At 42.8% G+C, this 12,213-nt stretch overlaps 1 protein-coding gene across 1 annotated transcript in view; it reads right to left on the reverse strand.

Annotated features, from left to right (window-relative positions):
• Positions 1-12,213, reverse strand: part of MUC6 (mucin 6, oligomeric mucus/gel-forming) — a 52,908-nt gene that overhangs the window by 16,112 nt on the left and 24,583 nt on the right. The window contains exons 15-21 of the mRNA XM_048484568.1: positions 10,714-10,808; positions 8,392-8,524; positions 7,271-7,520; positions 3,717-3,769; positions 3,514-3,623; positions 2,102-2,253; positions 1,689-1,830 (exon numbers count right to left, since the gene is read on the reverse strand). Coding sequence (XP_048340525.1) covers positions 1,689-1,830; positions 2,102-2,253; positions 3,514-3,623; positions 3,717-3,769; positions 7,271-7,520; positions 8,392-8,524; positions 10,714-10,808 — 935 coding nt within the window. The remainder of the gene's footprint in view (positions 1-1,688; positions 1,831-2,101; positions 2,254-3,513; positions 3,624-3,716; positions 3,770-7,270; positions 7,521-8,391; positions 8,525-10,713; positions 10,809-12,213) is intronic.

A 12,213-nucleotide genomic window follows, 5' to 3' on the forward strand; every position in this document is an offset into this window, starting at 1 on the left:
TCTTTTTCCTAAATCCCAGCACGGACCCTCAATTCCCCACTGCCCTCTTGCTGCACCCTCTTTCCTTAGTCTGATCTCCCCTGTGAGAGGGGAGGAGGTAGCACCTGTGGCAGTGCCAGAGGTTGTGCCCTTTCTACAGAAACTACTGTGCACAGTTGTGGTGCTGAACATAGCTCTCCTGCTCCCTCTAATCCTCATCATTCTGCCTGTCCACTCCACCCCTACTGTTCTGCCCACTATGATCATCCTCCTTAAGGCTCCTCCACCCTCCTCCTTCATTATTGCTCTAAGAGGAATGGCAATGACATTGGCTCCTGCCACCCCTGCCCTGCTTGCCTGCACCAGTGTGATATAGTGGTTAAAGGTGGTGGACTCTAATCTGGAGAGCCATGAGTGGTGGACTCCAATCTGGAGAGCCATGAGTGGTGGACTCTAATCTGGAGAGCCATGAGTGGTGGACTCTAATCTGGTGAACTGGATTTGTTTCCCTGCTCCTCCCCATGAAGCCTGCTGGTGACCTTGGGCTAGTCACAGTTTTTCTTGCTCAGCCACACCTACCTCACCAGGGATCTGTTGCGGGGAAGGGAAGGAGTTGTAAACTGCTTTGAGACTCCTTGCAGTAGAGAAAGACAAGATATAATTCCAACTCTTCTATCTGGCTCATGCGGTGGCCCTTCCAACCTCTGTTCCACATGGAGAGGAGGGTGGAGGTTGTCAGGGCAGTGGAGACACACTGTGTGCACAAGTGCAGACAGCACTTTTCTGTTTGGGGGTGATTAAGCCCCCTCAATTTTTAAACGTTTTCAGATTTTTCTGCAAGCTTCAGTTTTGCCCAAGTTTGCAGGAAAATCCTCCTGCTGTTTAAATGCCCCCGATCTGCAGATTTAAGTATTTGCAGAAAGGGTCACCATTGGCTATTAGAATATATGATACCAGATCGAATCAGTGCTGAGGAATGTTCATGCTAGTAGTTTTCAAGCTATCCTTTTCTGTGACAGCTTCCTTTAAAAAACCTTTTATTTTAGAATGCACATACAAAGAAATACATCATATATCAAATTCAGTTCAGAATGAAGAATCTACCATAGTCATATAATCTTTAACAATTATGTTGAAAAGGAAAAAGAAAATGGAAACAACAATAGTACTTGCTTTTCTGAGACAGTTTAGATTTTTATTTATTATGACATCTATATTAGTTTTCTATGAGAAGGTTTGGACTCATAATATCTTATTTTTAGATTCAATTAGTCATTGAAGAATTAAGGGTCACACTATACAGTCTATATTAATGTTGTTACTGAAAGATATTCAGTCAACAGAAAATACAATATTTTCAGTGAAGCATTAGCTGTACAAAAACACTTGGCTTATGAGGGTGTTGCTTCTACAATCTATTTGTATTTCCATTAGGTGAATAAATAAGGAAATAAATTTAATTTGTGCTGTAAAAGGTAGCTGTATTAAACATGGAAGAAGAATCCAGGCAATCCTTCTCTTGATAATATAGTCTCAAATATTTGAAATCAATAATGTTTTGACTTAAAGTGCAATCTGAACTACAAAATAAATCTTGATTTTAATTATTACATTTATTCAAGCATGTTTATTGGATATTCCAATCTATTATTTTTAAAATAATTGCTGATAATTGCTGACAATGGTATGTAAGCAATAAATGTTGTTACCATAGCTAGTATGTATTCACAGTTGCCATCAAAAACAAAGCGTTGTCCATCAAATGTGGTGATATGACCTTCCCCATGGAGGCTGCATGTTGAGGAGCACTTAGATTTCTGGAAGCATTTCCATTTTCCTCTTGTGCAGGTGCTAGTGAGAAACAGAGACCTGATCAGGAAGGCTTCAAAGGCATATAAAGTTAGCACAACAGTCATGTGTAAACATCCTGGATTTCTTCATATGAAATTAATTTGATTTCCTGAAATCACATCTTTATTTTAACCGTATTTCATTTGCAATGCAAACAAAGGCATTAAGTGGATTCTCAGATCAAACATTTTTTAGGCTTAAACTATGCCTTGAATTGCATCATTGTACACTTTGTTCATGAAAACAACTAAATGTAAGTATAAAGTCTTACCAGGTTTTGCATTCTGTGTGAATTTCCTCCCCTTTTGCATAAGAAATGCCACCATATTCACAAGGGCATTCATCAGCTGGCACACACGTACCATCTAGTTTTTCATATAGCCCATCAGCACAAACACAGCCTGATTCACATCTGATGGGAACCTTGAATAAATAAACCAATTCCAAACTCAGTCACACAATAAGAGGAGACTGGCCTATGGAGTACTTTTAGATCAGTGGTTCTCAACCTGGGGGTCGGGACCCCTTTGGGGGGTTGAACGACCCTTTCACAGGGGTCACCTAAGACTCTCTGCATCAGTGTTCTCCATCTATAAAATGGATAAGTATTAGGGTTGGGGGTCACCACAACATGAGGAACTGTATTAAAGGGTTGCGGCATTAGGAAGGTTGAGAACCACTGTTTTAGATGTTCTAATTGTCCGGACGCGGGCGGAGCGATAGTAGCCACCCCCGTGCCTGGACTGAAGCTGGCGATCCTGAGGCCGGCTGGGCAGGGGGGTTCCTCGGGACCGGTGCGGAAACGGCTGTCAAAAGTTCTTCGACGCTTGAGTGATGCTTCAAAGAAACTAAGCTGGCCGTGAAGCTCCGGCCGCCGCGCCGGAGGCCCGCAGCTGAGCCCGGATCGAAGGCTACAGCAGGGACTTTCTGCCCAGCTGGAGCAGGGGAGGGTTTTGAGTCTGGGAAGGGGAGTTAAGGGAAGCAAAGGGGAATGAGGCCTGTCACCCAGGAGCTGCCTGGCTGCAGGCAGGGTGACGTGGGAGGGGTGGAGTGGTGGAAGGGCCCCAGACAGCTCGTTGGAGGAGGTTGCGTTGGGAGGGTGTGCCAGGGCCACTCCTCCCGTCAGGCGGCAGTTGCCTTTCCGTCCAGTGAGGAGCAGCACTGGGTGTGGCTTGCGTCAGCCGTCTAGCCAACTCCGCACGTTAGTTAGGCAACTGCGGCGTGGGCCTGGGCCTGGACACGCTAGGGGGGGTTTAGGGAAGAGACAGCTGGAGAAGCCAGAGGGGGCAGCCTTCAACACCAGGCGCCCTGTGGGCTAAATTGTTTCTTGGCCCCTCGGGCCAATTGGAAAAGAACATCTCTGGGGAGGACAACCCCCAGGACAGGGAAGGAGGGAAGGTTCCATCGCCCAAGGGCCCTGCACAGGGAGGGGAAGCGCCACACTAATCAACTGTCCATTCACACTAAATATTGCAAGCATGTATGCATTTTATTTCTTAGATGGATTGACTCTATAAAGGAAGCCATGGCCTTCAGTTTGAAAGATCTGAGCAAGGCTGTTAATGATGAGACATTCTAGAGAACATTGATTCATAGATTCATTGAATCAGAAGCAACATGGCACGAATCAGATGGCATGGCTGGCAAATGTCATAATGACTGCTGAAAAAATAATGAACTCACACATTCTGTTCCAGTAGCCAGCATCTGGCATGTTGGTGCACAGGCAGCTCCATATTTGTTTCCTGAGGTTGCTAAGCATGATATATAATTTTTGGGTGGCCTGCAGTTTTCTATGAAGAAGGAAACAGACAGTTACATAGTATTATTTCTAAAACATTTCAGATAAATATGCTCTTCCCAAAAAAGTGTGCTGACAGTCATACCTGCAGGGTTTATAGCTTTGCCAGTACAACTCAGATTCCCATTGATACAGTAGCTAGAACAGAAAATAGTGTTAGTGTTTTCTCGGAAGGGTCAACAAATCTTATTTCTTATTGATAGCTTTTTCTTTATTAATATTCTTGGGAAATTGCAGTTTCATTTTAATATTAGGAGTGTTTCCCATTCAACACCACTCTATGGGGGTTTTTTGTTATCCATTATTTATTAGCCTTTAGCAAACAGCTTTTTAAAAATAGTATCATCCTGCTTTTTTACATGAGATAGCACAAATTCATATCAGGACAAGAATGGGACACAGCTTTTGAATTAGTTATTTTCCCATTTCTCTTGAAGTTTAAAATAACTTAAAATTTGGTTTGAGTGTTTCAGATGATAACTGTCTGCGTACTTTGTTGCCTCACATTCTTATGATGCTGTTTCCCTAAATAGTGTTACTCCTCTCTGAGATGGAGAGAAACAAGTCTATGCCCTTTTTCACATCTGTTAATCCCCTTTGTACCTTGCTGGTTTAGACAGAAAGCCAGCAATGGCTGATCAGGGCTTTCAGAGCCTTCTGAAGAAGAAGAAGAGGGAGGGAGGGAGGGAGGGAGGGAGGGAGGAGTTAAGGAAATACATCCATGAACACCATTGCAAGCATTAATGCAGACTATGAAGTTCGTGGGAAGAAACTTAAGGGAATGGGGGCTCAGGTGGTGTTCTCTTTGACCCTTTCTCTCAGAGGAAGAGGAATGCAATGGGTTAGAAGATAATGGAAGATAATTGGCTGCATTGGTGGTACTGGCAGAAGCAATTTAGTTTTTGGGACCATTGGCTAGGTTGTCTGGAAGATGACCTACTAGCATGTGATGAACTTCACCTATCATGGGCTCATTCCGCACATGCAGAATAATGCACTTTCAAACTGCTTTCAGTGCTCTTTGAAGCTGTGCGGAATAGCAAAATCCACTTGAAAACAGTTGTGAAAGTGGTTTGAAAACGCATTATTTTGCGTGTGCGGAAGGGGCCTAAGTTAGGGAATAATGTGTTTGGCATAAGCCTGGAGAGATTCATCAGGAGGGTTTTAAACTGACACCACAAATGGAAGCAGACTGTCAGAAGGGCATCTCAATAAAGGACAGCAAACAGTGGAACTGCAACTGGGAGGGCTGGATTAAATGGAGCCATGGCTTCAGGGGTCCATGTACCAATGCTCAAAGCTTGGACAATAGGAAGGCGCTTGAAGTTCCAATGCAGGTGGAGGGCTATGATTTAGTAGGCATTACAAAGACTTGGTGGGATGATTCCTGTGACTGGAATATAATAGTGGATAGATATGAATTGTTCAATAAAAACTGAAATGGTTGGAAAGGAGTGGTACTCTGTGGTGAGAGGAGTGGGCTTGTCAGGAAATGCTGGAGGAGGTGGGTGACAGCCTAGAAGAAAGTATTTGGGTGAAGATAAGAGAAAAGAGGACAAATAGTATTGTGACTGGAGTCTGCTACAGACCTCCGGACCAGAGTGAGGTAGTGGATGCTGCTCTCTTTGAGCAGCTAGACAAAGTACCCAGGCAATGTGACCTTGTAGCTACTGATGATTTCAATTTTGCTGATATGTGCTGGGAGACAAACTCTGCTAAGCATCTATAGCCATGCAGTTTCCCGACCTGCCTGACAAACAACTTCCCTTTTCAAATGGTGGAGGAAGCACAGAGGGGCTCAGTAATACTTGACTTCATACAGGTCAAAATCGATATGTGAAGTGAAGGGGGTGGGGACCCTATGTGGAACTGGCCATGTCCTCCTAGAATTTCATTTACAGTGGAGGACCAGGAAAGTTTATAGCCAGACACGTATATTAGATTTTAGCAGGGTAGACTTTAATGAACTCAGAGGCATGATGGAAATAAAAGAAGAGCTCCTGGAAGCTCAAGCCATTACTATTCCAATAAGACGAAAACCTGGTAGGGGACTAAAGAAAGCAGTGTGGATGAACAGAGAACTCCATGATGAAATAAGGAAGAAAAATGAAATGTTAAAGAAATGGAAGCAATGAAGAAGAAGAAGAAGAAGAAGAAGAAGAAGAAGAAGAAGAAGAAGAGTTGGATTTATATCCCCTCCTCCATGGAGTTCTGCATTGTTCTCCCACCCTTTGGTTTTGGAAACATTTCCAAGCAGCTTTTTCTCCATTGTTTTTGAAAACCTTTTTACAGCATTTCTTTTCGCTGAAACATTTCCAAGCTGGGTTCCCTCACAGTGGGGTCATATTTAAAATGCTTTATCTTTCCAACTGGCTGTTTACCATGCCTCTGTGCCATAGCCCAACTTCCCCCTTAGTGCCAATTTTTTGCATCCCTCATATCACTACCTTGCTTCTATTTTCACCATTTTGAGTTTTTTGTTGTTGAATCAATGAAGCATCAATTAAATGGATCTACAGAGCACTGAAGCAATCAATCAATAAATTGTCATTTCAATCAAAAAGCAAAAAAAACCCCCAAAACTGTTCAAAGCAGTTAGAGGAGGTGAGTGCAGGCAAACTTTGTGGTAAAGGGGGAACTGAAAATGTTCGGGAAACATTCTATATGACTTATGCGGAAGAGGCATAATTAATATGTAATTTATATAGGATTTAGAGCTTCCTTATGCAGATTAGGAGTTCCATTTTGCAGAGCAATAAGCTACAGTATTGCAGTCAATTCTCTGCTCACAATCTGAGTTTGATCCTGGCAGAAGTTGGTTTCAGGTAGCCGGCTGATGGTTGATTTAGTTTTCCATCCTTCTGAGGTCAGTAAAAAATGAGCCAACTTGATCGGGGTGAAGTGCAGATGACCCGGGAAGGCAGTGGCAAACTATCCCATAAACATATTCTGTCCAGTAAATATCATGATAGGATGACACCTTATGGGTCAGTAATGATCCTGTGCTTGCACAAGAGACTACCTTACCTTTATCTAGGCAGGTTAGGGATATTGTTCTGTCTCAAACCATTTTAAGTGGAAGTGAAGTATAACCTAGCGCAGCCCATACTGTTTTATGGTTAAGTTTCATCTATAGACTTTCAAAGTTATGTGAAAGCACGGAGCAGGCAGATGTTAGCATGTTTTAAAAGTCTTTAGCTAGATATTTAAAAGTTTACAAAGCTGAGGAAAAAGTAATAGCTTTTAAAGACAAAAGCAGCCTGGCAGTTACTGGCATTCTTCCACTTGTTAGTTAATCCCAGAATGAATAGATTGTAAGGAATAGTGGCGCTGGGCTGAGTGCCAAAAATATATTGGTACCCACTCCTACTACACCAGCCAGCCATAACGTCCCAGTACTTCATAATTTCATCCTGCCACTGCCAGCATCATACTTTTATCCCTTAAAGGACATCTAATATATAAAAAACTGAAGGCATATTACTAAGCTGAACAGATGTACCATTTCTTTCCTTTTTCACACTACTTTGAAATCCAATTTTTTTAAATTAAAGAATTTAAATTCTATTCTAAACAAAGGAAATTCCAACATGAAGATACAACCCATACTACAACTAGTTTAATGCAACAGATACTTACCAGGTAATTCCACCAATAATGACTGACTGATCAGCCTCAATGATCTGTCTGTCTTCCAAGTGGCAAGGGCACTGAGATTTACGCACACATTTATTTTTGTGATTCAGGTAGGTCCCTTTTGGACAATTGCAGCCATCTATAGGGATGTCAGTGGAGTGGCATTCTAAATCTCGATTGGAGAGAGACAAGCATGTCCGGTCACAGGACTGAGTGTTGTAGCTGAATGTTTGATTTCCAGTACAAGAGATAGCTGTATATGGGAGAAAAGTATAATTAAGTTTTGCTGGCTAGAAACCACTCACTTTCTGGGCACACTGCTACATTTTCCATGCAACTGATTAATAGATTTCAGGCAGTTCAGTGAAGTCTATATAGGAGTAAACCCTTATTACTCTACTTCCAGGTAGACTGTTGATGGTGAAGTAGTTAGAAGAGCTCCAGAAAGTCCTCTGACAATGAAACTTGCTTAATTCTGCAGTGGTTCTGACAGTCACTCAATTTTACAGAATTCATAGTTGAGCAATTAATTCAGGAGAGCAATGATATTTGGAAGCATTGAACCTATGGGAAAGTTACCATCTAAACAAACATGTAATCTCTGCCCCCCTCTTCATGTGCATTAAATGTATGGTGGGTGAACAAACAAGATAGGGGTGACACCTGTGTCACATAACTTCCATCTTGCTCCCATATTGTTATCACTCAAGAAACAGATAAGGATTGTTTGTTCTGAAGACCTATGAAATTTGTCAAAAATAGTGCTAGCTGGGCTAGGACATAAATAGCTTCTGTTCTTTTTGGCTGACTTCTAATTGGTTACTTTATTATTCCAATATTTTAGAGTTTTGAATGTGAGATGTTATGTTTTATATCTTAAATTGTTTCTAAGCAGCTTTTCATGTCTGCTTGTTGAAAAAGCAAGCTACAAAATGATCTCAATTTTAAATGTGAAATTACGCTCTTTTTTATAGGTTACGAAAAACTAGACTGTGTGTGTGTATGTTTTACTGAGCAGTGGAAATTGGTTTGGCTTTTCAAAACTGAATGCCCATTTGGGTCAAGGTAGACTATATACAAAAGTTAGCATATATATATTTAAAGGTCATTTGAAGACTACTTACTACAGTTGTCTATGCTGCTTCTCCAGTTCTTGAGAATCAGTCCCATGGAAGCACACGCTCGTGCATATGATCCCAGTGCAGAACAAATATAAGGAAAGGTCTCCTCATAGTTGCAGGCTTGGTATACACATCTCTGAAAATGAACAAATATTCTCTTAAGCTTTGATTGATAATATGATTCAGCTACTTCACATATGCATATCCCTTGATCACACAACATGAACCTATGATAGCGCATTCACACATTGAAGTGAATATTTAATAGCAATGAATATGGCATGTATGGAATGAACTGGTTCACTACTGCACAATGACAGTTGTCTTGAGTACGTTCCAAAGCTGTGTCTTTCAGCCAGCTTACCATTCAACATTTGACAAGGAAATCATGAGTTCTTATAAGGGTTCTTGATTACTGTTACAAAACTCAAGTTGGGGCCTGGAGGTCTCCTGGAACTATATAATCTCCAGACTGCAGAGGTCAGTTCTGATAAGGGAATGACAGCTTCAGAAGGTAGACTCCATGGCACTTCATCTCTGTTGAGCTCCTTCCCCTTTCCAAACTCCATCCTCCTCAGGCACCAACTGCAAATCTTCAGGAATTTTCCAAGCTCTGGTTGGCAACTCTACCTCTCTGACAGTGGCATAGCTAATGAAGGAGCAAGGGAAGCGACCACTCCCCTTGAGCACATTTTTGAATTTGGCAAATCTACCTAAATTACAATTGTACATTTACTCAACTATATGGTTCTTTAATTACAACTAGACTGTGCACACCTCTTTTTCCTTTTCCTTCCTCCTCCTCCCCGTTTCCCCTCCTAATACTGTGTTTGTTGTTGCTCTCAAACACACTCAGTATAATGCCACGGGAAAAGATAGCTGGTTGGGCAGAGTTGGTGCAAGATAGGATGGTGTTTCTGGCAGGCACAAGCAAGCTTGTAGATCTGCCACTTCAACTGAATATACTTTTCATGGAGTCTCTTCCTAGCACAGGAGTCTCTTCCTAGATCCAGCAGCTTCACAGTTCTTTTAGAAGATTATTGGATTGGTTTGAATCAGTGGTGGGATTTAAAAAATGTAACAACCAATTCTGGTTCGGGGGGGCAGCGGTAGGGTGCCCCCCTGCTCAATCGGAACTGGCTGCCACCCCCCGCTTAACCTCCATCGAGGGAGGAAGTGGGGCAGTAGCAGCCGGCGGGGGTGCGGCTTGCCATCGGCTGCTTCTACTTCCTCCCTTGAGCTCCATCGGTGCTGGCCCTGGTGACCGCTGATGGAACTCGAGGGAGGAGGTGGAGCCACAGCAGCTGCTGGAGTCCAGAAGGCTGCAACTGCCGGAGGCCCTGCTAGAGGTCACCCAGGCCTCCTAGCTGATGCACTAGCCCGGGGAAGGCCACTGCTGGCAGGCTGCATGGCGGTGGCCTTCCCGGGCTAGGTCAGTGGCAGGGAGGCCTGGGGAATGTCCAGTAGACTGGAGGCCCCGGCCAGGGAGCAGGGCAGGCTGGCCGCAGATTGGGGTGGTCAGCCCCCCATGCTTCCTGGCTGCCTCCACACCCCCAGAGCTTCCTGGCTCATGAAATCTCCTCCCCGCTTGGGGAGCCCAGGGTGGGGAGGAGAGCCAAGCTGAAGCTCTCATCCTTGCCCTGGGCTGGGAGTAAAAGCTCTGTCATCACTCCCTCTCTCAGGGTAGGGAGAGCAAGGGGTCTTTTAACAACTGGGTCAGCCAAATTGAGCCGAACCTGCTTAATCCCACCTCTGGTTGAATGCAGGAAAGGAAAAGATGTCTCGCGGGTGAGTTGAACTGCATGCATTTGGGGATGAGACATCTGCACTGGCTTATTTGGGAAAGGGACCCTCCTTTGGGGGGTCTTTTTAAATGTGCTCACTCCCCATAACTTCAGAACCTGGCTACACCCCTCCTCTCTAACAAATATTTAGGACTCTGAACATTTTCAGGAGTCCCATCAAAAATTGCTTAAGTAATCATAGCAGCAAGGTAATGAGGTAGGTCAGTGTAAGCTACAGTCAATCATGTTTTACCAAGAATTTGAATACAGTGTTTATAATTCTTTCCGTGATAGATGGTGACTGCTTACTCATGGTGCTCTGTGCCTCTTTCCTCCTTTTCTAGCATGAGCTCATAAACTAATATTGATTTGATTAATTTGATTGAATTTAATATTAATTTGATTGAATTTAATATTGATTTGAATTGAATCACTGTGAATATTGAAAAGAATCACTGTGTTGCAAGTTATGATTTATTCTGAACCACTCCAGCCCCCCCCATCAAATAACTAGCTGCTTTGCGTGTTATTTAATCTCTACCTTATAAAATGGAACAGGATTCACCGCCAGATGACACTTCTCAAATAATGATCCCTTCTTTAAAAGAATGGAGCAGTGAGTTTCAGCACACATTTCTAGAAAAGTGACACAAACAGAGATGTAAACCAACATCCATTATTTCTGAGGGAATCCTAAAACCGTCAAAATGCAGGCAAAATAGCAATAGTGAATATAACACACTGCAGTTATGTTTGTAGCCAGTTTCTGGCCTTCTTCACTTATTTTGTTGACATTTGTCATTTGTCATATTCTTCATAGATACCTAAGAAGTCAATTCCAATTTATTTTACATATAAAGCACCTGCTTCTCAGTCAGCAGATCAAGTAGTCTGAACTTCCTCATGTATTTATTCATGAATTTAAAATATTTCTGTGCTGCCAAATTCAGCATCCCCAAGGTGGTGAACTTTAAAACAAGACATGCAAACATTTCAGACATTAAAAATAATTAAAAATATGAAAAATAACATATTTAAAACAAATAAAATGTAACACATAAACACACAAAAATTTAAACAGGGTTAGGAAGTCTTAGTGAAGGAACACCCCATCCAAAAAAGTCTTCACCTACTGATGGAAGAGAACACAGGAAGGAGACAGATAAATTATTCTGAGAAGCAGTTCCAGTGTTTTGGTGTGATGGCTATCCTTTTTGGGATTGCCTCTTGTCTAGGCTTAGATAATGGGAAGCATCCAAAGTAGGGCCCCCAAAGATGAGCAGAGTAATTGGTAGATTCATAGAGGAGTAGGAGGTCCTTCAAATATGCTGCTCCCAAACCACATAGGGTTTTAGAGGACAATACCAGCACCTTGAATGTGAGCCAAACACAAATTGGGTAACAATGTCGATGGAAGAAGACTCGAATGATACGGTCCTTACAAGCCACCCTAGTTAGTGGTTGGGTTTGACATTCTGTATGAAGTGTAGGTTCTGGACAGTCTTCAAAGGCAGCCACACACAGAGTGCATTGAAGCAATCTAGATTATCAGGACATGCAACATAGTAGCGAGGCCTTTTCTGTCTAAAAATGTCCACAGATGAATGAATGTCCACCAGGTGAAGCTTGTGAAGGCACCTCTGACCAACTCTGTCTCCTTTGTTTCCAGACTGACTCATGGTGGATTGGGGGAACCCTGCTTTTAAGACTGCCGTGTCTCTACTCATCCTGCCAACCCTTGGGATGCCCAAAAGTGCCAAAATGAGGAGCCCATTCTCTGCATTGGCTAGTGTACTCACAAGGACACAGAAAAACCTTTTTAGACATTTCCTGCCCATATCTGCCATGCCAAGCACCTATCTCATACCCTTGCTGAAGGGATTAAGAGAGCACAATGACCCTACTTTGGAGAGCATTCCCATCTCCAGCCCTGGACTGTATACCCCTGCAGAGACAAAGGACTTGTTAATGTGTTTTCCCCAAGTGTTTCTGCCCAGTGTTGTATTAGGCCAATGCTTCTCCCTCTGACTAATCTCTCAAA

The sequence above is a fragment of the Sphaerodactylus townsendi genome, linkage group LG02 (genome assembly GCF_021028975.2).
Source record: "Sphaerodactylus townsendi isolate TG3544 linkage group LG02, MPM_Stown_v2.3, whole genome shotgun sequence".
Taxonomy (NCBI): Eukaryota; Metazoa; Chordata; class Lepidosauria; order Squamata; family Sphaerodactylidae; genus Sphaerodactylus; species Sphaerodactylus townsendi.